This window comes from Capra hircus, chromosome 3, assembly GCF_001704415.2.
Source record: "Capra hircus breed San Clemente chromosome 3, ASM170441v1, whole genome shotgun sequence".
Taxonomy (NCBI): domain Eukaryota; kingdom Metazoa; phylum Chordata; class Mammalia; order Artiodactyla; family Bovidae; genus Capra; species Capra hircus.
The window spans coordinates 95,428,870-95,455,747 of record NC_030810.1 but is presented as its reverse complement, the minus strand read 5'-3'; the positions used below and the strand labels follow the sequence as shown (position 1 = coordinate 95,455,747).

General features: G+C 38.0%; 1 protein-coding gene across 1 annotated transcript in view; it reads left to right on the top strand.

The window, feature by feature from the left end:
- The window catches only part of SPAG17 (sperm associated antigen 17), a 242,972-nt gene that overhangs the window by 99,604 nt on the left and 116,490 nt on the right, over nucleotides 1-26,878 (top strand). Inside the window, exons 14-18 of the mRNA XM_018046513.1 lie at nucleotides 2,977-3,204; nucleotides 3,300-3,491; nucleotides 12,439-12,500; nucleotides 13,068-13,181; nucleotides 23,548-23,702. Coding sequence (XP_017902002.1) covers nucleotides 2,977-3,204; nucleotides 3,300-3,491; nucleotides 12,439-12,500; nucleotides 13,068-13,181; nucleotides 23,548-23,702 — 751 coding nt within the window. The remainder of the gene's footprint in view (nucleotides 1-2,976; nucleotides 3,205-3,299; nucleotides 3,492-12,438; nucleotides 12,501-13,067; nucleotides 13,182-23,547; nucleotides 23,703-26,878) is intronic.

Here is a 26,878-nt window from a genome sequence, read left to right as displayed (position 1 = left end):
ACAGCACAGGATTCTTTTCTTTTTAATATGAAAAAGTACATTTATTGAATCATTTTTCACAGTAGCAAAATACTAGAAACAAACTAGCCCATCAAAAGCTCTCATTAAAATATCAGACACCTGTGTGGTACAAGATCATGTATCTTAACAACCTGGACGGCTATCTCTATCATGATATGGAACAGCCTCCTAAATAGTTTAAGTTTAAAAAGAAAAGGAAACCAAGGATAAGAAGAGGATGATTAGTATGCTAACATTTGCTTTTGTCTTTTATGGGGAAAATGTGTAACACATATTCTTTTTTATACAATTTTTCAAAGGTCACTCTCCAGTTATATTTATTATAAAATATTGGCTATATTCCCCACATTGTAAAGTACACAAGATTCTTATTTTTGTTGCCATCACTGAAACTTCCCATACACATATCCTGCTTGTATGTCCCATCCTGAACCCTTGTTCCTCCACCTCTCCTTCCTCTTTTATCCTTCTTCATGTTTAAGTGAAAGTCGCTCAGTCATGTCCAACTCTTTGTGACCCCATGTACTATATAGTCCGTGGAATTCTCCAGGCCAGAATACTGGAGTGGGTAGCCTTTCCCTTCTCCAGGGGCTCTTCCCAACTCGGGGATTGAACCCAGGTCTCCCACATTGCAGATGGATTCTTTACCACCTGAGCCACAAGGGAAGCCCAAGAATACTGGAGTGGGTAGCCTATCCCTTCTCCAGCAGATCTTCCCGACCCCCGAATCTAACTGGGCTCTCCTGCACTACAGGCAGATTTCTTAATGCTTAATAGGTCCAAATTCTTGATTTCCTTGAAAGTTGTTCCTTCGCAGCACTCTTTATTTCAGTAAATACCAACTCTTTTCTACCCAAACCTTAGAGTCATCCCTGGTTCTTTTTTTATGCCCCACAACCAATCCCACCACATCTCTCACTACCAGCCCAGCCCAGTCCGGCACCACCTCTCACTTGAACCATTTCAGTAATTTTCCAGTTGGTCTCCAAGCTTTCCCTTTTTACCTACAGTCTTTTCTTCACATAATAGCAGGAATGACCCTTCCAGAAGATTAGTCAGATCCTGTTCCTCCTTGGCTCAAAACCCTCTCGTGATCACCCATTTCCCTCAAAGTAAAATCTAAACTTTTTGAGCTCATCCTCAGTCAAATTCTCGTTGTTCTACTCCACTCTATTTCATTGACCTCACTGTGCTTCCTTGGACAAGTCCATCACACCCCTGTCTCGCCCTCTGCACTAGCTATTTCCCTCCCCTGCCTCCCAGTATCATTCTACTCCCGGATAGTGGTATGACTCCCCCACTTCTTTCTTATTTTTGCTTTACCAGCTTTACTCGGCTCTGATATTTGTTGTTGTTTAGTCACTAAGTTGTCTCCAACTATTTTGCGACCCCAAAGAATATAGCCCACCAGGCCCCTCTGTCCATGGGTTTTCCCAGGCAAGAATACTGGAGTGGGTTGCTATTCCCTTCTCCAGGGCATTTTTCCCTACCTAGGGACCAGACCTGCATCTCCTGCATTGCAGGCAGATTCTCTACCATCTGAGCTACCTAGGAAGCCCTTGCTCTGACTTCTTTATATAAAATATAAAGTCCCTCCCCAGTCATTATTACCACTTATCCCCTCATCTGGCTTTACTCCTCTTCTTGTTTCTGATAGAGTAGACAATTGCCTGTTTATTCTGTGTTCCCAACTGCTAAAATAGATACTCTGTGAAGTTAGGAGTTCACGGATGTTTGCTGCTATTTTATTAACGTCATTGACAACTAGTAGGTGCCCAAAAAATGTTTGTGAAGTAAATGAATGAACAAACTTAATTTTGTCACCTATGCCTTTTTATTGTCTCTCTCCAGAATTTCCTTGTGGTTTTTTCCCAAAAGGAACCTTCCCGCTACACTCTTCTCTGTTGGAGAGGAAGAATGGAGGTGACCTCTGATTCTTTGATCTGTCCCTATCATTTCACTTTCCCTCACTGAATTCCATGATTGTTTGTTAATACTACCTCCTACCTCTCTATCTTGAACTTTTAAAGTGCAGAACCAAATCTTTTCTTTCAATGTCAGGCAAAGAAAAATACATAGAGTATAAAGCCCGGAACATAGAAGACAAAAATGAGGGCATGAGTGAGTGAACATACAAATTCTATAAAATATTAAATATACAAATTAATATAGCCACTTGAAGGCTGATAACCTTTGAAATAAAATTATGAAAAGTTCTGTACCAGTTTATTGGCTGGAAAGATGCCTTTTCTAAGCCTGAGTGAACAAAAAAAGCCTGTTAAACATGACAGCCTATATTAGACACAAGTGAGTAATTTCTGTGTTAAATTACAACAGCAGCAAAAGATGCTTTTGCTTAAAATGACATTGTCTTAATGTATTAATGTGTAGTTGATTTACCATGTTGTATCAATTTCTGCTATACAGAGAAAGTGACTCAGTTATATACATACATGCATTCTTTTTTACATTCTGTTCCATTTCAGAGTATTGAATACACTTACCTGTACTATGCAAGATGACCTTGTTTATCCATTCTATATGTAATAGTTTGCATCTACTAACCCTGAACTGCCAGCCTATCTTTCCCTCACCTTGCTCCCCTTTGGCAACCACGAGTCTATTCTCTATGAAAAAATGACAAGTTTTAAACATATTCAACCAATACTCTGGAAAGTCGGTGTGAACCAATCTGGACACCTCATGTTCATTCATCTATGAAGCAGTTTATGGGCATTATCTTGATGTATCTTGATTGTATACGTTTCTTATTATTAGTTGCCTGTGATATTTGTTGCAGAATTGGGGTGCCCATGTGTAAAGTCAGGTCAACATGCATTATAGCGTGACTCTTTTGTCTTTCTGGTGGACTGACCAACCGCCCCCCCCCCCATTGCCCCTGTACTGTATGGTAATAAAGAACATTTCTAACAGCACTGGTCTGCTTTCTTACAGAAGTCTTGAGCTGGAATGAAGTAGAACGAGCCTTCAAAGTGTTTACTTTTGAGAGCCTGAAACTCTCTAAGGTTGATGAAGATGGAAATCTAAAGCGTTCTAAAATGATGTATGGGACAGATTCTGAGATGTTCAACATACCATGGGACAACCCTGCCAGATTTGCTAAACAGATAAGGCAACAGTACATCATGAAAATGAATACCCAAGAAGCCAAACAGCAAACAGGTACACTGCCTGGAGGGAGAAAAAGGCATTCTTGCATTGTATGATTCTCGATTTGTCTAGTATTGTATCTTATGGATCCTCTTTACTCTGCCTAGATGATGGAACCAAAGACAGAATTTTATTTCTGAATAAGAATTGGTCAACACCTATGCCAGATGATGAGCTCAACAAAAAACCATCAGATTATCGCCAGCCTGGTAGTAACAAGAAATCCTTAGACTCTGATAATAGACAACCAACAGAGCAGGAGACAAACTTGAAGTCTCAGCTCCAACCTGAGACTCTGGGTGAGCAAGTGTGTGTGTGTGTGTGTGTGTGTGTGTATAGATACTGATATAGAATGTATAAACTAAAAAAATTCAAGATACATTATTTAAATGCCTCCCTATTTCAGTTGAAAAACTGGTTCATATTGTTTTGTTAATTAAACTTTGTTACTGAGTGTTATTCAGTAACTACTCATTTTTTTAAAAAATTTTATTGAAGTAGAGTTGATTTACAGTGCTTTGGTATACAGCAGATTGATTCAGTCATTTTTTTTTCATATTTTTTCCATTGTAGGTTATTACAAGACACTGAATATAGTTCCCTGTGCTATATAGTAGGTCCTTATTTATCTGTTTTATATGTAGTAGTGTGTATCTGTTGATCCCAAATTCCTAATTTATCCTCCTCTCCCCAAGTATTTTTTTCTACATTGGAAATCTATTTCTGTTTTGTAAATAAATTAATTTGCATCATTTTTTGGACTCTACATGTAAGTTACATTATATATTTGTTTTTCTCTGTCTGACTTATTTCACTTAATGTATAATCTAGATTCATAAATGTTATTGCAAATGACATTATTTCATACTTTTTATGGTTGAGTAATATTCTATTGTGTATATTATGTATATGCATATATGTGTGTTGTTTATCCATTTATCTGCTGATGGACATTTAGGTTGCTTCCATGTCTTGGCTATTGTGAACAGTGCTGCTGTGAACATAGGGATGAGTGTATCTCTTGAATTACAGTTTTGCCTAGATAGTATGCCTAGGAGTGGGATTGCTGGATCATATGGTAACTATTCTTATTTTTATAAGGAACCTCCATACTATTCTCCATAGTGGGTTTATTTACCAATTTCCATTCTCATCGACAGTTTAGGAAGGTTCTCTTTTTCTCCACACCCACTCTCACATTTATTGTTTGTAGAGTAAGTCCTCATTATTTCAACCCTTGTTTTTCAATGTGTCATAAGGCCTCTTAAGCCACTCTTACTACCTTTGTAAATATAGTACAGTGACCAGAATTAAAACTTTTATCATTAGTATTTCACAGGGTTATTGTGATTCTATGCAAAAAAAATTATCCAAAATTACCCTCAATAGCAATGAACTGTGTAGTACAGAGTTTGGTACAAAATCAATACTGAATGAACATCAGTTTACCTGAACACCCTCCTACTCAGGTAATTATTCTCATTGTAGAATAAATCATAATAAATATTGTAATATTAAGAGATATATAAGCATAGAAGAATATCGGGCTATATTTTTATTGAGCTGTTTTACACACAGCTATCAGATTAATTACTTAAAATATGCTGTTACCCTGCTTATAACCTTCAATGACTCCCTCATTGTTGTTTGTTGCTATGTCAAGTCTGACTCTTTTTGTGACCCCATGGACTGTAGTCTGCCAGGCTCCTCTGTCCATGGGATTTCCCAGGCAAGAATACTGGAGTGCGTTCCAGGAGTGGGTTACCATTTCTTTGTCCAAACGATCTTCCCAACCCAGGGATCAAGACTGTGTCTCCTGCATTGGTAGGCAGATTCTTTACTGCTCAGCTATCAATGGCTCTCTACTACCTACAAATAGAACCCAACTTCTTGGCCTGCTTTATACACTTCTTCAACAGTACCAAATTATTTTTGTAAACCCTTTCCATTTTTTCACTTTTGTTCTCTTAGCACATGCTGTAGTCAATATAATTAGGCCCTATTTCCTTTAGGCAGCCTGCTCTTTTCTATCTCTAACTTTTCCCCACAATAACCTCCCACTAGAGTTGTCTTTTTGACTATACTGAGGTTCAAATGACATGCCCATGAAGCTTTGTTAGATGTGTTTATCTGGAAATGCCTTTCTTACCATTCCCATGCTCATAATTAATATATGCTTCCTTTATAGCATCAGTTATTTCCTACTCTGCTGTGCTGTGCTTTGCTTTGCTTAGTCATTCACTCATGTCTGACTCTTTGCAACCCCATGGACTGCAGCCCACCAGGCTCCTCTGTCCCTGAGGATTCTCCAGGCAAGAATACTAGAGTAGATTGCTGTGCCCCCCTCCAGGGGGTCTTCCCAACTTAGGGGTCAAACCCAGGTCTCCCACATTGCAGGCTGATTCTTTACCAGTTGAGCCACCAGAGAAGCCCAAGAATACTGGAGGGGGTAGCCTATCCCTTCTCCAGGGGATCTTCCCAAACTGGGAATCTAAGTGGGGTCGCCTGCATTGCAAGAGGATTGTTCACCAGCTGAGCTCCCAGGGATTTCCTACTACTTATAATGGTTATTCATATGCCTATATTAAGGCCTCCTTAATACTATAGCCTCTTAGAGATCATAAGTATGTATGCTTATATTAAAAACCTTAACTGTATACTACATCATGAAACAAATTTTCACAGATCAAAACTACAGAGTATGTTCTTGAACCACAAAGAAATTATGGAAAATATAGATGCAATAGGAAGAACAAATAAAATGAAAATGTTGGTCCTTTGAAAGATTTTTAAAATTGAAAATTTTTTAGTAAATGGCTGATCACAAAAAGAAGCATGAATTACTATATTAGAAATAAAATTATTTCAGGAATAAAAATCATTGGGGAAATAAAGAATCAGATTTCCCTTTGGTGCTATAGAAATTTAAAAGAGAGTAAAAGGATATAAGGGACTTCCCTGATAGCTCAGTTGGTAAAGAATCTGCAACTTTATTTGAGTATGTCTAAAGATGATGCTATGAAAGTGCTGCACTCAATATGCCAGCAAATTTGGAATACTCAGCAGTGGCCACAGGACTGGAAAAGGTCAGTTTTCATTCCAATCGCAAAGAAAGGCAATGCCAAAGAATGCTCAAACTACCTCACAATTGCACTCATCTCACACGTTAGTAAAGTAATGCTCAAAATTCTCCAAGCCAGGCTTCAGCAATACGTGAACTGTGAACTTCCAGATGTTCAAGCTGGTTTTAGAAAAGGCAGAGGAACCAGAGATCAAATTGCCAACATCTGCTGGATCATTGAAAAAGCAAGAGAGTTCCAGAAAAATATCTATTTCTACTTCATTGACTATGCCAAAACCTTTGACTGTGTGGATCACAATAAACTGTGGAAAATTCTGAAAGAGATGGCAATACCAGACCACCTTACCTGCCTGTTAAGAAACCTAAATGCAGATCAGGAAGCAACAGTTAGACTGGACATGGAACAACAGACTGGTTCCAAATAGGAAAAGGAGTATGTCAAGGCTGTATATTGTCACCCTGCTTATTTAACTTCTATGCAGAGTACATCATGAGAAACACTGGCCTGGAAGAAGCACATGCTAGAATCAAGATTGCCGGGAGAAATATCAGTCTCAGATATGCAGATGACACTACCCTTATGGCAGAAAGTGAAGAGCAACTAAAAATCCTGTTGATGAAAGTGAAACAGAAGAGTGAAAAAGCTGGCTTAAAGCTCAACATTCAGAAAATGAAGATCATGGCATCTGGTCCCATCACTTCATGGGAAATAGATGGGGAAACAGTGTCAGACTTTATTTTGAGGGGCTCCAAAATCACTGCAGATGGTGACTGCAGCCATGAAATTAAAAGACGCTTACTCCTTGGAAGGAAAGTTATGACCAACCTAGATAGCATATTCAAAAGCAGAGACATTACTTTGCCAACAAAGGTCAGTCTAGTCAAGGCTATGGTTTTTCCTGTGGTCATGTATGGATGTGAGAGTTGGACTGTGAAGAAAGCTGAGTGCTGAAGAATTGATGCTTTTGAACTGTGGTGTTGAAAAAGACTCCTGAGAGTCCCTTGGACTGCAAGGAGATCCAACCAGTCCATTTTAAAGATCAGTTCTGGGTGTTCTTTGGAAGGAATGATGCTAAAGCTGAAACTCCAGTACTTTGGCCACCTCATGCAAAGAGTTGAGTCATTGGAAAAGACTCTGATGCTGGGAGGGATTGGGGGCAGGAGGAGAAGGGGATGACAGAAGATGAGATGGCTGGATGGCAATCACCTACTCGAGGGACATGAGTTTGAGTGAACTCCAGGAGTTAGTGATGGACAGGGAGGCCTGGCATGCTGCAATTCACGGGATTGCAAAGAGTCAAACACAACTGAGCGACTGAACTGAACTGAAAAATGAAATGAGCAAATTACTAGAAAAGTATTCACTCAAGAAATATGAAACCTGAATATCTTATAATTATTTAAATAAATTAAGTCGGTTTAAAAACTTCCCAAAGAAGACATGCCAAACTCAAATAATCTCATTGACTAGTGATATTAAACACTCAAAAAAAAAAAAGTTCTAAACACTCAAAATATATTTCCAATCTTAACAAAAATTAATTCCAGGAAATATAGAAGGATTATTCTTTTCTCATTTTATGAAACTAGCATCAGCCTTATAATAAAACTGTCAAGGGCAGTACAACAACAACAACAAAAAATTAAAACTCAGTTATTCATGAACATATATGCCCAAAACCTGAATAAAACATAAGCAAACTGATCTAGCAATATATAAAATCATAATAATCAGGACAAGTTTTTGTAACAAGGAAAAGCATACATTGTAAAATCAATATAATTTATCAGTTAACACACTAAGAAAAATATAATCTCAGTGGATGGAGAAAAAATATAGCAATTTATGAAAAACAAAGTAGCGATAGAGAGAAAACTTCTCTACCTTATAAAGTGTATTTTAAAACTTACTGTAAGAAACATTGTATATCAAGATGAAAAGTTGAAAGATTTCACTTGATCAGAAGGTTATCCACTATAAACTCTCATATTTAGGATCACATTGGAGATGCTAGCCAACTCAGTAAGGTAAGAAAAATAGATAAAGCTATAAATGTTGAAGCAAAACTGTTATTATTTGTAAATCGTGTGTAAAAAACCCAGAACGATCCAAAAAAAGTCAGAAATTATATGAAAGTTTAGTAAAGAAATGTGATTGTGAAATAATATGAGTAAGATGTCTGAAGTGCTGGGACTTTTCTTTATCATTATTCATTATAGCAAGCATTTAAATTCTTTGTGCTTTTCTGTATTATTTCAAAATTCTAAAAAATGGTCACCACTATAAAAAAATAGATGTTAAGTGAGTATGGACTAAATGATCATCTTAACTATTTTTATTTATTTAAGTGAGGGTAGAAAAGGAAGTCATCAATGAGTGGAATTAGGGAAAATCTGCTTGCCTATTTAGTAGAGTAGATAAATGAAGGGGACAAAGGAGGGAAGGAGATAACTTTTATATAATACTGCCTGCTATATTCCAAGCACTATGCTATTTTACATATATTAACTAGTGGTTTATATTAACATCAAGCCTATGAGGAAGTTAGCATTAGCCTAATCCTGAAGATGAGGAAACAAAGACTCAGAGGGGTTAAGTAACTTGTTCAACCACATATGAGCAGGAAGTCAGGATTCCAAAGAGGGATCCAAATCAGTGCTTCCTCCACTGTGTCTTGTGGCTTCCTCAGTTCCAAGAAATTCCTTGTGATGCATCTAGTGGTTTAACCATATCCATATTCTCTTCTTCATGGTTATACATACCCAATTTTGCTGCCTTTGGGACTTCCTAGGGCTGGTTGCTTACCTTCAGGGCTGATTCCTTACCTTTAGAGTTGGTTCTGTATCTCCCTATTCTAGATACCCTTACCTATTAGCCTAACTCACAAAAAATTAAATTGAGATATTACGGCATTAGTGAGTCCTATGGGAATATAAATGTATAATAAAGAAGTCATTTTGAGTTAATATAGAGCCAGAATAAGCCAGGAGAGAGATAAGGCCAGAGGGTTTTTTGTTTGTTTGTTTTATTTTGCCTTTTTTTTGTTTTTAAAGAAAAAACAGAGCAGTTGGTACATAGTTTTCCTCAGGCAACTTTTGCCACCTGGTGGTCAAACCACATAAATTTGTGTTCTGAGTCCTGGTGCAAAGTAAACGTTTATAGCAATTCCCTAAATCATCATGGCTAAAAATGGTATAATGGACGGTGTATCCTAGTGGCCAAGCAATCTTGAGAGCTGAGCGCATGGCCTGTGAGGGATTCTACCTGATGTAGGCTGGCCTATGTCAAGGACTTGTTACATTTGGATGGAGATGGGTAGATGAACCTTGGTGCCTCACTGAGGTTATTAACATGTAAGAGAAATTTTTGTTGTTGCTAGTCTTTTGTTTGTTTGTTTGTTTTTGCATTTTTCCCCTAACTGAGTCACATTTCTGAAGCAGCCACTTTTAAATCTCTGAACAAAGCAGAAATTGTTCATGTATTTCCTGCACAGCCATCTTAGCATCAAATACATAGAAAAGCCTGTTCCTGGACTTGAAGGGCTAAATACTTGTGCTTTTCTCAACCGAATAGTAGATTTCCATCTGAGACTGGTTTTGAACTTGACGGGGCCTATTGGATATTTATGGAAAACCTGAGAGTTGATAACCATGAGGCTATAGGTTTAGATGTGCCCTTTATGCTTGTTGAGTGTTTTTTTAATAAAGTAACTGCTTTGCAGAGGGATCTTGTCATCTCTAAAGTAAAACAGATTAGGAAAGCTATTTTTCAAAGGGATGAGAATGCATCCATTTCCAGATGTGTCAAAAACTACTGAATCACACTGTCAAAGGATTATGCGGTTGAAGGAAGAAATCAGAAAGAAAGAAAAAAAAATGACTTTTACTCTACTATTAAATAGAGTTCAGATTAGTCTTAGAATGTTCTTCCCTTTGACAAAATATCTGATGCACAGTTTTTTAAAACGTATTTTCTAAACTGGAGACTTTTTTTCTATTGGATCCTTAGACACAGGAGGGAATATCAAGTCTCCCGGAAATCTGGCAGCCCATAGAATAGAATAATTTTTATTCCACAGATTGCATATCAATTGCTTCAAGGACACATGGGACATAATGGTCTATTTAGAGTTATAGTTGGCCTGAGTTTTCTCTTGAGTGTCTGTATTATATAAATATTAAACTGAATTGAATTTATAGTTTTCTTATAAATCAAAATGGAACATTCATGCTGTCACCCTCACCGGCCCAAAGTGAGATGGATCTAGTAGCAAAAATATAAGTAGCTATGCTCCTAAAGACAAGTAAAACATTTGGCCTATCTTGCTTAGATGTAATTAGCTAGTCCCTCTAGAAGCCCAGATGTGGTTCTGTTTGCCATACAGTGAAAATTTAGATCTTGTGAAAGTGAAAGTTGCTCAGTCATGTCTGACCCTTTGCGAACCCATGGACTGTCCATGGAATTCTCCAGGCCAGAATTATGGAGTGGGTTGCCTTTCCCTTCTCCAGGGGATCTTCCCAACCCAGGGATTGAACCCAGGTCTCCTGCATTGCAGGCAGATTCTTTACCAGCTGAGCTTATGCTTCCCCCACAAATAAGCTGTTGTTGTAGGATTTCTTCCACATTTCTGCACTCTCTATTTGGCTCGATAGTTTTAATACGTGATGTAGATTTCTCTCATTCAATCAAAAAATATATATATATTTACCGAGTTCCTGGTGTGTTTTGGGTGCTCAGAGTACGGTTCGGGAAAATAGTTCTTATTCCCTAGGAATTCACATTTGAGATGGAGAGACAGACAAATATTATTAGGCATGGATAAATGCTATGATCAAAAATCAAGCAGGATAAGAAGCAGAAGACTCTTGAGGAGGTGACAGTTGAACAGCAATATGAATGAAGGGTTTGAAACAGATGACTATCTAAAAGCAAAGCATGCCAGACAGAGAGAAAGTCAAGTTCAAAAACTTCAAGATACAACAAGCAAGCCAGTGAGTCTGCAGTGGAATGAGCCAGGGAGAGTAGAAGGAGGTGTGGCTGGAGAGTCAAGCTGGAACCATTTTATATATGACTTCCTAGAGATCAATTTGCTATTATTCGGATAGTGATAAAAAGTCATACTGTCTGTCTTTGAGCAGTAAGACAGATATGTTACAAGATTCAATGCCGCCCCCCCCCCGCCAACTTTATTACTTTGGTCAGATTTGGAATATGCTATGTCCTTGATTTCTTTCTTTCTTAGAGATTCACAGTCACAAGAGTATATTACACATTCTGAAACTTTCACAGTAAAGTATCCATTTATCCATGTGAAACTCATATATCATGGAATTCCTCTACATAACACATTTGTTAACTTTAAGATTTACTGAAACAGGGTGATTCAGAAATCAACACTATCAGTCGGTTTCTTCCCTCTCCATTTATGGCTGTGTGCTTAGTACTCAAGGAGGTTATCACAGTCCCAGTTATCATATAAGTATACTCTTTGGTCATAGCAAGAGCTGGTGTGTCCATGATAAGGGGCCTCGTGGAATCCAGCTCCCTATTCATTTTATTCATTTAACTAACTTTTAAAAACTCTGTAAATCTGCAGATGCCCATTAAATAGGTTTTAAATTAATAAATTGTTAATGAATGGGGGAAAAGCTTACCAGGATAGTGTATGGAATTGCTTTTTCTAGTAGGAGGTGCTTTCGTCAGGTGATTCTCCTTTCCATACATCCCTGCCCCTGTCCTAGTCTGTCACTCACAAGATACAACCCAGAAGTTTGAAAAGGCTTTGTGATAGTACCAGCATCATAACAGACAACAGTGTGTGGTGAGCAGTTGACATAGTTTAATCAGTAAATATCAGTTTATAAGATAAAAGTACATGTCAGAAGCGAGCCATACAGTCTGAAGGCAGAATATCTAATATATGATTTAGGAATGTTTTATATAGGGAGCTGGGTTCTTTTCAAAGGACTTAGTATAACTTATCTAGGTAGACACTAATTTAGAATTATTGACAAAAGCACCTTTTTGGAGGCATGAAACATGCGTTTCAGGAATTACCTTTTCAGCACAGAAACATAGATCACATGGCAACAAAAAGCACAGCATTGACCAAAGAGAGAACAAAGCCCAAACACAACTGGATATCGGTGTCTTTGATTTACAGAGCAGACCATGAACAATGAGATCAAAGATGAAGCGGTCACAAATGCTGATCTTCTTGAAAAGGTAGGGAATTATTGCCCTAAAAGTGTAGATGCCAGTAAGATCTGAGAAAACCATGAACTAAAAAAAGAGAGAAACTTAGCAGGAAGGGGCTAATACTAGAGGAGAGGGGTTTATTCAGATCCCCCTACCCCAGCTCGGTTCCAGCTGGAGAGAAAGGAGTTAATTTCACCAGCCGCTCAAGCAAAACTTCCAGGCTCCATGCTTCTCTCTAGACAGTGTGGCTTGGCAACGTCACGAACACCTGCTGACCATACAGCTATGTAGAACTAATGCTGTCTTGAAGTGAGTTCAGAAAACCTGCCTATAATTGCTAACAGGACTCAGAAGAGTATAACCTAACAATAAAAATATTTAGATTATGTTGCCCATAAAAAAAAAAAAGTCAAAGGCATACTTTTTCTGGCAGCAGTTCTCTTAAAATGTTGCCATATGGATTTATACATATGCAGATTTCCCCCAATTAGATGGAGTGCATGCTGGTTAGTTGATGGAGTCCAAGAGGGCTTCATTTGGACTTAAACAAATTAAAGCTGAAATTGTATTCCTCTGATTTTTTTTTTTTTTAAGAAACCAAAGAAGATGACTGTAGAAGCCGAGTTAGAGGACATAAAGAAAACCCAGCAACGCAATCTAATGGACTGGAGTTTTACTGAACATTTTAAACCAGAAGTTCTGCTTCAGGTATTAATGGGCTATGAGTCTCATCAGATTGGTCTGGGGAGGCTCAGTGTGATTTAGAACAGTTCACTTCTAGGTCACTCTCAGATCTATTTCAGATCAATATTCCCATTTACTTCAGCTATAAAGTGAGTTTATTCCCAGACTGTGTGCTATGTATGCCCAAAATAGTTTAAAATATACTTTCTTAAAGGATGTTTTTTTTAATGAAGTCTCTTAAGAAAAAAGATATGTGCATGACTGCTGCACATGTTTTTTTAAAAAAAAAACCATAGTAATAAAAGTAAGATGTTATTGGGAAGCAACCTTATATTTCCCCATGTTGCCTGTTGGCTCTCTTCAGTTTTCACAACATTTCTAAATATTTTCTGATGGAATTAACAATTCAATGTAAACTGTAATGGCTAACATTTGTTGAGCACTTACCACATGCTGCTGCTGCTAGTCAATGATTAATATGTATTACTAGGTTATTTAATCTCTTCAGTAATCCTATGAAGTAGAAACTATTTAAATAGTAGAAAATGGAGGCACCTTAACCACTAGTAACTTTTGTCCAAGGTCACACTGGAAAGGGTCTCACTGGTTGATGAATGAGAGAAGCAAGATACAAACAAACCCAAGAAATCAGACCCAGAACTTGTGCTCTTAACCACTATGCAAAATAATGAGTAATACTAAAGCAAGCTCTTTTTGTCAATTTTACATTTTATGCAAAAACTTGTACTCTTTTTTATTTTATTCTTTTAATTTAAATTTTACCTTTATTAAAATTTTACATCCACTTATTTTTTAAAGCCAAAGCGTTGTGTAAAGAGTCTTGTGAAAAATACCAGGTCCCTCCCATGCCCATGGAGCTTTCCAGGTGGTTCAGTGGTAACGAATTTGCCTGCCAATGCAGGAGTCAAATTCCTGGGTCAGGAAGATCCCCTGGAGGAAAGAAATGATAACCTACTCTAGTATTCTTGCCTGGAGAATTCCATGGACAGAGAAGCCTGGCAGGTTAGTCAGTGGGGTCACAAAGAGTCAAACATGACTGAGCATGCATACTCCCATGCCATGACACAACTCCCAGAGGCAAAAGTCTTCAAGGTATTTACCTGTTTCTTTTGCTACTTAACTCGGTTATCTCTAAATAACAAGATATTGAGTTATCGTCATCAACTGACTCCCTCTTAAAAAAACAGCTTGCCCACCCCCATATAGCATACACTGAGATGTGCACATACACTCACTCATGCACTCCTATACATACATGCTGCTGCTGCCAAGTCGCTTCAGTCATGTCCGGCTCTGTGCAACCCCATAGACAGCAGCTCACCAGGCTCCCCCACCCATGGGATTTTCCAGGCAAGAGCACTGGAGTGGGGTGCCATTGCCTTCTCCACCTATACATACATATACACACTCATAAACTCAAACCTTGCCATTCTCTGAAACTTGTAACCATATCATAATTTTTCATTAGATTTCAAGATTTATCATGTAAGTGCTATTCACAGCTGAAACAGCATGAAAAGGCAAAAAGATAGGACACTGAAAGATGGACTCCCCAGGTCGGTAGGTGCCCAATATGCTACTGGAGATCAGTGGAGAAATAACTCCAGAAAGAATGAAGAGATGGAGCCAAAGCAAAAACACCACCCAGTTGTGGATATGACTGCTGATGGAAGCAAGGTCCAATGCTGTAAAGAGCAATATTGCATAGGAACCTGGAATGTTAGATCCATGAATCAAGGCAAATTGGAAGTGGTCAAACAAGGAGATAGCAAGAGTGAACATCAACATTTTAGGAATCAGCAAACCACTATGGACTGGAATGGGTGAATTTAACTCAGATGACCCTTCTATCTACTACTGTGGGCAAGAATCCCTTAGAAGGAATGGGGTAGTCATCATAGTCAACAAAAGAGTCCACAATGCAGTACTTGGATGCAATCTCAAAAACGACAGAATGATCTCTGTTCATTTCCAAGGCAAACCATTCAATATCACAGTAATCCAACTCTATGCCCTGACCAGTAATGCTGAAGAAGCTGAAGTTGAATGGTTCTATGAAGTTCTACAAGACCTTCTAGAACTAACACCCCAAAAAAGATGTTTTCTTTATAAGGGACTGGAATGCAAAAGTAGGAAGTCAAGAAACACCTGGAATAACAGGTAAATTTGGCCTTGGAATACAGAATGAAGCAGAGCAAAGACTAATAGAGTTTTGCCAAGAGAAAGCACTGGTCACAGCAAACACCCTCTTCCAACAACACAAAGAGAAGATTCTACACATGGAGGTCACCAGATGGTCAACACCAAAATCAGATTGATTATATTCTTTGCAGCCAAAGATGGAGAAGCTCTATACAGTCAGCAAAAACAAGACTGGGAGCTGACTGTGGCTAGGATCATGAACTCCTTATTGCCAAATTCAGACTTAAATTGAAGCAAATAGGGAAAACCACTAGACCATTCAGTTATGACCTAAATCATATTCCTTACAATTATACAGTGGAAGTGACAGATAGATTCAAGGCATTAAATCTGATAGAGTGCCTGAAGAACTATGGACGGAGGATGGTGACATTGTACAGGAGTCTGTGATCAAGACCATCCCCGAGAAAAAGAAATGCAAAGGAGAAAAGGAAAGATATACCTATTTGAATGCAGAGTTCCAAAAAATAGCAAGGAGAGATAAGAAAGCCTTCCTCAGTGATCAGGGCAAAGAAATAGAGGAAACCAATAGAATGGGAAAGACTAGAGACCTCTTCAAGAAAATTAGAGATACCAAGGTAGCATTTCATTCAAAGATGGGCACAATAAAGGACAGAAATGGTATGGGCCTAACAGAAGCAGAAGATATTAAGAAGAGGTGGCAAGAATACACAGAAGAACTATACGAAAAGATCTTCATGACCCAGATAATCACAATGGTGTGATCACTCATCTAGAGCCAGACAACCTGGAATGTGAAGGAAGTCAAGTGGGCCTTAGGAAGCATCACTAGGAACAAAGCTAGTGGAGGTGATGGAATTCCAGTTGAGCTATTTCAAATCCTAAAAGATGATGTTGTGAAAGTGCTGCACTCAATTTGTCAGCATATTTGGAAAACTCAGCAGTGGCCACAGGATTGGAAAAGGTCAGTTTTCATTCCAATCCCAAAGGAAGGCTGTGCCAAAGAATGCTCAAGCTATTGCACAATTACACTCATCTCACACGCTAGCAAAGTAATCCTCAAAATTCTCCAAACCAGGCTTCAACAGTATGTGAACTGTGAACTTCCAGATGTTCAAGCTGGATTTAGAAAAGGCAGAGGAACCAGAGATCAAATTGCCAACATCCATTGGATCACAGAAAAAGTGATAGAGTTCCAGAAAAACATCTACTTCTGCTTTATTGACTATGCCAAACCTTTGACTGTGTGGATCACAACAAACTGTGGAAAATTCTTCAAGAGATGGGAGTACCAGACCACCTGACTTGCCTCCTGAGAAATCTGTGTGCAGGTCAAGAAACAAGTTAGAACAGAATATGGAACAACAGACTGGTTCCAAATAGGGAAAGGAGTATGTCAAGGCTGTATATTGTCACCCTGATTATTTAACTTATAGGCAGAATACATCATGCAAAATGCCAGGCTGGATGAAGCACAAGCTGGAATCAAGACTGCCAGGAGAAATATCAATAACCCCACATGACACCACACTTATGGCAGAAAGCGAAGAACTAAAGAACCATTTGATGAAAGTGGAAGAAGAGAATGTAAAATTTGGCTTATAACTCAACATTCAGAAAACTAAGATTATGGCATCTGGTCCCATCACTTCATGGCAAATAGATGGGGAAACAATGGAAACAGTGAGAGACTTTATCTTTTGGGGCTCCAAAATCACTGCAGATGGTGACTGCAGCCATGAAATTAAAAACCACTTGCTCCTTGGAAGAAAAGTTTTGACCAACCTAGACAGCATATTAAAAAGCAGAGACATTACTTTGCCAATAAAGGTCCATCTTAGTCAAAGCTATGGTTTTTCCAGTAGTCACATGTGGAAGTGGGAGTTGGACTATAAAGAAAGCTGAGCACCGAAGAATTGATGCTTTTGAACTGTGGTGTTGGAGAAGACTCTTGAGAGTTCCTTGGACAGCAAGGAGATCCAACCAGTCCATCCTAAAGGAAATCAGTCCTGAATATTCATTGGAAGGACTGATGCTGAAGCTGAAACTCCAGTATTTGGCCACCTGATGTGAAGAACTGACTCATTGGAAAAGACCCTGATGCTGGGAAAGATTGAAGGCGGGAGGAGAAGGGGACTACAGAGGATGAGATGGTTGAATGGCATCACTGACTCAATGGACATGAGTTTTGAGTAAGCTCTGTGAGTAGATGACGGACAGGAAAGCCTGGCTTGCTGCAGTCCATGGGGTCACAGAGAGTCAGATACGACTGAGCAACTGAACTGAACTGATTCATAGCTGCACTGTGTAGTATCCTGGATTACATTTCCTTTTTATTTGTTTAGTTTGATAAACAGTTGTCATTACTCTCCCCCAAATTCTCTGCTTAAGAGTAAATCTCTGCTCAGTACATTCAAACCTAACAGATATTCCATCAGTTGTGTTGTCTAAGCAATATCTTTCCTGTGTGTTCTGAACCTCTGCTTGCCTTCAACTTGTTTTCTGGGTTCACAGGGTCACAGGTGAACAGGAATTTTGCCCAAGGATGGACCAGAAACTGAGTCACACCCATAACTGACTTAGAAGATATTTAGATAACATTTAAGCCTTAGAGTTGATGCTGGAAAGGGTTAAAACTTTGAAGGATGTTGGGGTTGGTTGAATATATTGTATACATGGGAAAGATATGAATTTGAGAGGCCACAAGGTGAACTGTAGGCTTTCCTGGTAGCTCAGCTGGTAAAGAATCCGCCTGCAATGCAGGAGACCTGGGTTTGATCCCAGAGTTGGGAAGATCCCCTGGAGAAGGGAAAGACTACCCACTCCATTATTCTGGTCTGGAACATTCCATGGACTCTATAGTCCCTGGGGTCACAAAGAGTCAGAGCGACTGAGCGACTTTCACTTTCAGTGTAAACTGTTTTATGTTGAACAGTGTCCCTCAAAACAGTTTTTAAAATCCTTACACCTAGGACCTGAAAGTGGATTATTTGGAATTAGGGTGTCTAAATGATGTAATCAAATTAAGATGAGGTCATTATAGTGGGCTCCAGTCAAATGTGATTTATGTCCTTGTAAGAAGAAGAAAATACCAACTAAAGACACACAGGGAGAATATTTCGTAACCAGAGAGGTGGAGATTAGAATGAGGCAGATCCAAGCTAAACTACACCAAGGATTGATGACCACTGTCAGAAGCTACTATACAAAGCAGCAAAGGAAATTCCGCCAGTTCTCAGAGAGAGCATGCTACACAGCTGTGGTCCTGCCATCTCCTTTGCTGTCATCCTGGCCATATCGTTTGCCTCTTTCCAGTTAGATACTGTCTTCTGTATCCCATGTTGTCCTCTCTTGGGTTACTCTCTTTTTATAGGGGACTGTCTTTTCAAGTCGCCTCCTGCGTTAACATAAATGGCAGGTAAATTTTTGAGGTGATGGATGTTTGAAAATACCTTAATTCTATATTTTTAACTGCCAGTTTGGCTTTATATAAGATGCTAAGTTAAAAAGTATTTTCCTTCAACATTTTGAAGCCATTCCTCAATAGTCTTCTAGCTTTCCAGATTGTCCTTGAGAAAAAAAAAAAAAAAAACAGTGAAATTCTGATTCCTAATCAGTGAGTCTGTGTTTTTCTTTTCTCTGTAAGGTCTTTAGGATTTCTCTTTGTTCCAGTGTTCTGGATTTCCTGTTGATATGTCTTGATGTGTGGTTCTATTCCTAATACTGCACCGGGGAGCCCAGTATAATCCAGAAACTCCAATCTTTACATTCTGGAAAATATTATACCATCATCACTCTAATAATCCCCTTCCCTCCCTTTTCTTTAGTCTTTCTTCCTGAAACTCCTGTTGTTCTGGTATTGGACTTCTAGACTGAACTTCCAATTTCCTATCCTTTCCTTCCAAGTTTCCAACAGCTTTTCTTCTTATTCTGGAAATATGTCTCTGCTTTCATCAAATTTTTCTATCAAATCTTCTGTATTTGTTGTTATAATATTAATATCATAAAGTTATATTTATAATTACAAATTATATTTATAAAACATACTCTTCACATTCCCTGGTACCATATCATCTCTTATCTCTATGAGGATATACTAAAGTCCTTTGAAGTCTTCCCCCTGAAAACTCCTTTCCCCAGGTTTTAACTATTATTTTTTGTGAGGGAGGTGTCTTCATTTTTCATATTGAAGAATAGCATCTAGTGATATTTGCCTCTTTGTTTATATTCATAATGAGATACTAAAAAATATGATTGGAAGTGCTGCATAAAGTCAAAGTGGGGGAAAGCTGTCAATAACCTGACCTTGTTGTTGGGTAATTTGGCTGCAGGGAAGCGGGGTGTCTTGAAAGACCTGTGAATGTTGATGTATTAATTCTATACTCTTGGGCCATTTAGAGTCTTTACAGGAAAAAGTCTGGTCTCTTCTCTTCCAAGACATAACTTGTCAGGGTTTTAGGAGCCGAATGATGGAGGAGAGGAATTTCAGATTTCTTACCACCCAGTGTCTAGATCTGCACTGTCCAATATGGTAGCCACTAGTCACATGTAGCTTCTGAGTACTTAGCAATTTTTATATTGATTACATATTGACATGATAATATATTTTGACATATTAGGTTAAATAAAATATATAGCTTAATTGTACCTTTAAAATATGACTACTATAAATTTTAAAATTACACACATGGCTCACATTTATGGCTCACCTTATATTTCTATTAGACCATGCCAATTCAACTTTTACAGAATTCTCTTTTTTCTGTGGTATAGCTCTCCCTCAGTGGTGCCCAGGGTCCCTCCCCTTAAAAATCCACAGGGTCAGCTTCTATAGTAATAATCCTCCTTTCTTCTGCTGATGTGAGAAATGGGCACTACCCTGGCTGCTCAGAATGGTTGAGGCTTCTCAAAGACATTAATCTTCGTATTTTCATTGCCACTTTCACTCCACTTTCAGAGTTACCTAACTCTGCCATTTCCGGAGCCTTTCTGTGTTTCTGCTCATAAAGTTCCTTCTGGTCTCTCTTAAAACTAATCTTGGAATTTGACTTTTCATGTTCTGCTAAATGAGTTACCATTTATTCTTCTGCTTTCTAGCCTCCACAATGTTTCTTTTGTCTCATCTTCCTTGGGCTTCAACTTTGTGATATTAAAACTCGAATTTGACTGTTCCTTTAGTGAGGGGTTAGGAAGTGCATGTGTTTAATCTTTCATTTTCTAACTGGAAGTTCATTTCAGATTTTATTTTGTTTTAGCCCTGTCCTCCCCACTCCATAGAAGCTTAACTTTTATTTCTTTTAAAAAACTATTTATTTATTTATTTGGCTACTCCAGGTCTTAGTTGCGGCATGTGAAGTCTTAGTTGCAGCATATGGAATCGAATTCCCTGACTAGGGATATAACCTAGGCCCTCTGCATTGGGAGCCTGGAGTCTTAGCCACTGAACCACCAGGGAAGTCCTGGAGCTTCACTTTTCAAGGTCACATGTAATTGTCCTGCCAAACCTAATGAACACTTCTTTGTTCGTCTTCCTTGACCTTTTCATCACAAAGCTGATCACTTCCCCACAAAACACTGTTCACTCCTGGTTCCCAAAGCACCATACTGGATTCCTCCTCCGTGCTCCATCTGGAATTTTGTTGAGTACTTCTCCTCTACCTATCATTTAAATATTGAAGTGCCTCAAGCCTCAGTCTCAAATTGTCTTCTCTCCTCTGTAAACACTCTTTTAATGATTTCATCTACTATCTCCCCGGTGGCTCAGAGGTTAAAGCGTCTGCCTGCAATGCAGGAGACGTGGGTTCGATTCCTGGGTTGGGAAGATCCCCTGGAGAAGAAAATGGTAACCCACTCCAGTATTCTTGCCTGGAGAACCCCATGAACGGAGGAGCCTGCTGGGCTACAGTCCACGAGGTCGCAATGATTTCATCTACTACATATGTCTAATCCTGATGACTCATAAAAGTTTGTCTTCCAAATTATCTCTCTATCTTGAGTGAATTCCACATTAGTGAATTTCTGATAGGCATCTTAAATATTTAGTGTCCCACCTGAAGCAAATAATTTTCCCACCTAAGCATGCTTCTCCCCTCATCCATCTCAGAAAATGTCAGCGTCAAGCCAAAAGGCTGAGAGTCATTCCTTACTTCAGCTTTTCCTTTGTCCCACATATCTGATCCATCATCGAGTTTTGAGGATACACCTCAAAAGACCTCTTGAGGCTATTCGCCATCTCCACTGCTGCTACTTTAATCCAGGTTCCATCTTCCCCATCTACTGTAATATCATCAGCCTACTTCACTCTCCCCCTACTCCAATCCCTTCTCTCCATATCAGGTGCACCATCAATTGCTTCTTAAACACACATCTCTGAACTCCAAAATCCTCTGTAAAAATCTTAATCATATTTTAAAGAAGAGTCTTAGCCATCTTGTTCATTTTGTTTTTCTGTGAATGTCGTAGGTCCCCACTTTAATGAAAAGCTTAATTAAGGAGAAAAATATCAATACATAATAGTAGGTAAAAGCCAAGTTTTTTAAATGTATTGAAGTATAGTTGATTTGCAATGTTGTGGCCAAATTGTTGAAAAGAAATAAATTGTATGAAACTTTTATCAAATATTGACTGAGAACACCTACACATTCATCAAAAATAGAATTTTGATTGGTTGTTTGTTTTTCTAATTTAAAATCTGAAAGGAATTTGCCAAAAAAAGTAAAGTAATGGATAGGACGCCCATAGAGCAAAATGTTTTAAATGCAAAAATATTTACCATGTCAGGACTTCCCCGGCAGTCCAGTGGTTAAGATTGCATCCTTCTACTGCAGGGGAGCATGGGTTTGAGCCCTGGTCAGGGAACTAAGATCCCCACATCTGCACTGTGCAGGCTAAAAAAAGAGAAAGAAAACAAATTTACCACATATGTGTTTCTTGTATTGGCTCTCAGGGAACAGTTGTAAAAATTTAAATGCCGCTTCATAAAGGCATATGGGGGTTAGATTGGGGAGTAAATGTATTATTTTAGTTATACTACCAGTGCGCAATTGACAGCAAAAGTAAAATAGTCCTTTCCTGACACAATATGCAATTCCATGCCTTCAGATCATCCGAACAGTGGCGAACAGAAAGCTGCCTCCACCAAATTGATATGGACAAGAAAAAACAAAACAAAACCCCACAACTGTCTAATTTCTTTCCCTATGGACATATTTCTTTATGTTGATTGGCATAAGGAAAAGGCAGCTGCCCACAGGGCCTCTCTGTTTGTGGCTGCAATTACAGTGCTGAGGAGAAAATGTTTTAGAAAGGATCAGGGATAGAAGTTGTGTAGAAACAGTATGTATCAGGAAGACCACTCACAGTATGTCTCTGCACCACACCGTGGTGTAGTGGAGAGCGCTGTGTGGAGTGTGAAATGTGACATTTAGAGTCAAAAGACTGGTATAAGCCCTTGTACCAGAACTTAGGAACTCCATACTCTTAGACAAGTCTCTGATTCTCTCTTGGCCACAAACAATACTGAAAGATGCAGCTTTTAATATTTTGAAATGAGAAAAAATAATCATACCAATTTATCTGAGGCTTTTATGATAAAATGAGATGATTTATCTGAAGGTGTATGTGTATGTGTTAAGTCGCTTCAGTCATGTCTGACTCTTGGCAACCCTATAGACTGTAGCCCACCAGGCTCCTCTTTTCATGGCATTCTCCAGGTAAAAATACTGGAGTGGATTGCCATACCCTCCTCCAAGCGATCTTCCCAACCCAGGGATCAAACCCAGGTCTCCCATACTGCAGGCGGATTCTTTACCATCAGGAAAGCCCAAGAATACTGGAGAGGATAGCCTATCCCTTTCCCAGGGGATCTTCCTGACCCAGGAATCGAAGCAGGGTTTCCTGCATTGCAGGTGGATTCTTTACCAGCTGAGCTACCAGACAAGCTTAAAATGAAGGTATGGAAGGACTTTATTATCTCACAGCATTAATGAAAAACACTTGAGCAAATACCTCTATGCTTGGAGCCTAGGATTTGTTTTTCTTATAAGGGTCACTACAATGGTCCTGAAAATATCTGCCATCTCTGCTCTCATCTTGACTAGCATCATGGAGATAGGGGAGAAAAAGGAGGAAGCAGAGAAAGGCCCTAGCAGGAGACCCTTCTCTTGGGGGAAAAAAGACAAAACAATGCATTTGTTTTGATTTTCAGGTTCTTCAAGAAGCCAGTCAGCAATACAGGTGTGTTGATTCTTATTACCATACACAAGACAACTCTTTACTGTTGGTCTTTCATAATCCAATGAATTTACAGCGTCTGCATCACGAATATTGGAACGCTGGCCTTCACTCTAATGTTGGATTCAGGTAACCAACTTAGACAGTTTAGTTAGTTATCTTAGTTAGCTTGTTACTTGGTTTTTAGTTCCTTAGCCTAAGCTGAGTGGTTCAACCTAATAAAAACATTTGTGCAGTACCATAGATTCAGTGAAGTTCACCAAGTTGAATGCTGTGTGCCAGGCACTGTGATAGGCGTTGAAACTGTACACTGAAGAAGACAGATATCATTCCTGGCCCCATTGAATCTGGTGGGGATATTATTAAGTTATACTTGATTCATTTAGACTCCAATATAACAGCCTCTGAAAGGTTTAAAGTAGGAACTACAAAACATGGCATTCCATATGCTGGTTTTGGGAAACTCCACTTGATCTAGGGAAGACTCAAACGTAGGGTAACTGAATGACCCACGCACTCAGGTTCCCAGCAAACTGAGACCTCTAGGAATCAGTAATTTGTTTTTCCTCCCCAGCTCCTTAATTATTTCATTGCTATCTTAAAATTTTTCTCTTTCTCATTAATGATGAGAACTTTTTATTATTTTTCTGTACTGGTTAACGTATATTCAGTATTTGGTATTTATACAGAATTTAGTCCTAAGGAATACAGAGAGGATAAACATGGACCTACAGAAAACTGGAGAAATGGATCGTGTGCATACATATACACAGAAACACACACTTCAAAGTCATAAGATGATTTTTTTAATTTAGGATACACAATAGGTATACCAAGCTAATATATTAAACTGTGCTTTCCTTTGTTTTGTTTTTCATTGCCAGTAATTATGCTTTTCATTTCTTTGTTGGCTAGGACTTCAGTACAACTTTGAGAACATTATTGTCTTATTCTAGGTTTTGAATATTCATCTATTAAGTATTTTTTCATTTTTTTTGCCATAGGTTAGAAAATTTTCTTACGTTGCTAGTTTGCTCTAGGTTCTTAATTATAAATGACTATTAAATAATATTAAATAATTTTTCTGCATCAATTTAGGTGTTCTCTCTTTTCCTTTAATCTGTTAAAGTGTGAAATTTTATCAATAGATATTCTAATGTTCAAACTTACATTCCCGTGAAAATCCAATTTGTCCATTATGTTATCTTGTTTATAAAATTGCTGCATGTGGTTTGCTAATATATTGTTTAGAATATGTCCATCTGTATTCCTGGGTAAGACTCAGCTATAATTTTTGCCATCTTTAAATGTTCTTGTCTGGCTTGCGATTGAGATTTTTATTAGCCTCATAAATTAATGGGTGGATATTCTCTCTTTTTATCTCTATTTTTTTATTTTCTAAAAGAATTTATATAAGACTAAATTGTATATTCCTTTGGCATTTGGTAAAACTTGCAAATAAGAACATCTGGACTTGGGAAGATGTTTAACTACTGATTTAAACTCTGTCATGATTATTAGACTCTTTGGGTTTACTATGTATTTTTGAACTAGATTTGATAATATGTACTTCTCTAGGAATTTGACCATTTTACCTGTTTTCAAAATTATTGCATAAAGTGGATTACAATATGCTCTTGCCTTTTTGTGTTACACATATCTGTTTTAATTCCTAATGCTTTTAATCTGTGATTTTTCTGTTTTTCTGGACCAGTCTTGCCAAAGGTTTGCCAATTTTGTTAATTTTTTTTAAAGCAACTATTGCATTTGATCCTTTCTCCTTTTTATTTTTTAAAATTATGCCCTCATCTTTATTATTTTTTATTTTTTCTCAATTTCTTTGGATTATTCCAATGTCCTTTAACTTTTCAAATTAGAATTTTATCTCAGGATTTTGAGTTATTTTTGTTGCTTTACAAGTATTTAAAGCAAAAATTTCTTTTTAAATACCACCTTAGCACTACAAAATATCTGACTGATGGAATTTTATTGTTGTTCATTTTTTTGAACATATAATTCTTTTTTATTGAATTATAGCTGATTTACTATTATATTAGTTTCAGGTGTACCACACTGTGATTCAATATTTTTATAGATTATACTCCATTTAAAATATTATAAATTATTGCCTACATTTGCCTGTGCTATGCAATGTATCCCTGTAGTTTGTTTTATACCTAGTAGTTTGTGCCTCTTTACCCTTAGTCTTATCTTGCCTCTTTCCCCTTCTCTCTCCTAACTGGTAACCACAGTTTGTTCTCTGTGTCTGCGAGTCCGTTTTGGTTTTGTTATATTCATTCATTTGCTTTATTTTTTAAATTCCACATATAGGTGATAACAAACAGTATTTGTCTTTCTCTGTATGACCTATTTGACTGAACATAGTAGGTCCACCCATGTTGCTGCAAATGGCACAACTCCATTCTCTTTTATGGCTCGGTAGTGTTCCATTATGTATGGGTACCGCACCTTTATCTGTTCATCTGTTGATAGACACTTAGGTTGCTTTCATATCTTGGCTATTTTGAACAATGCTGCTATATCATTCATTTCTCATTTCCATAATTCTTATTTGACCCATGGGTTGCATAGAAATGTGAGTTTTTATTTTAAACATTTGTCTGAGTTACATTTTTATTATAGTTGATAATTTCAAAAGTAGTAGTCAGATAACATGTTCTATAGAATATTGATGCTATGAAATGTGTTGATCCACTTTGTTGCTTAATATGTGGTCAGTTGTTATAAATACTCCAAGTTTGTGTGGTAAGGAAGTGTATTCTTTGGTTTTTGAATACAGGTTTGTATTTCTTAATCTTCACTATTCTTTCTGATTTTTAAAAACGTGGTCAATTAACTAATGAGAATTGATTTTTTTAAAAAACTCAATGTGTGATGGAACTTGTAGATTTTTTCCTATAAATTTGTCCGTTTTTGACTTCATGCATGTTAAGATTGACACCACCCTTATGATGACACCACCCTTATGGCAGAAAGTGAAGAAGAACTAAAGATCCTCTTGATGAAAGTGAAAGAGGACAGTGAAAAGATTGGCTTAAAACTTAACATTCAAAAAACTAAGATCATGGCATCCAGTCCTACCACTTCATGGCACATAGATGGGGAAACAAGGGAAATGGTGACAAACTTTATTTTCTTGGGCTCCAAATTCACTGCAGATGGTGACTACAGCCATGAAATTAAAAGACACTTGCTCCTTGGAAGAAAAGCTATAACTAACCTAGACAGTATATTAGAGAGCAGAGACATTACTTTGCCGACAAAGGTCCATCTAGTCAAAGCTA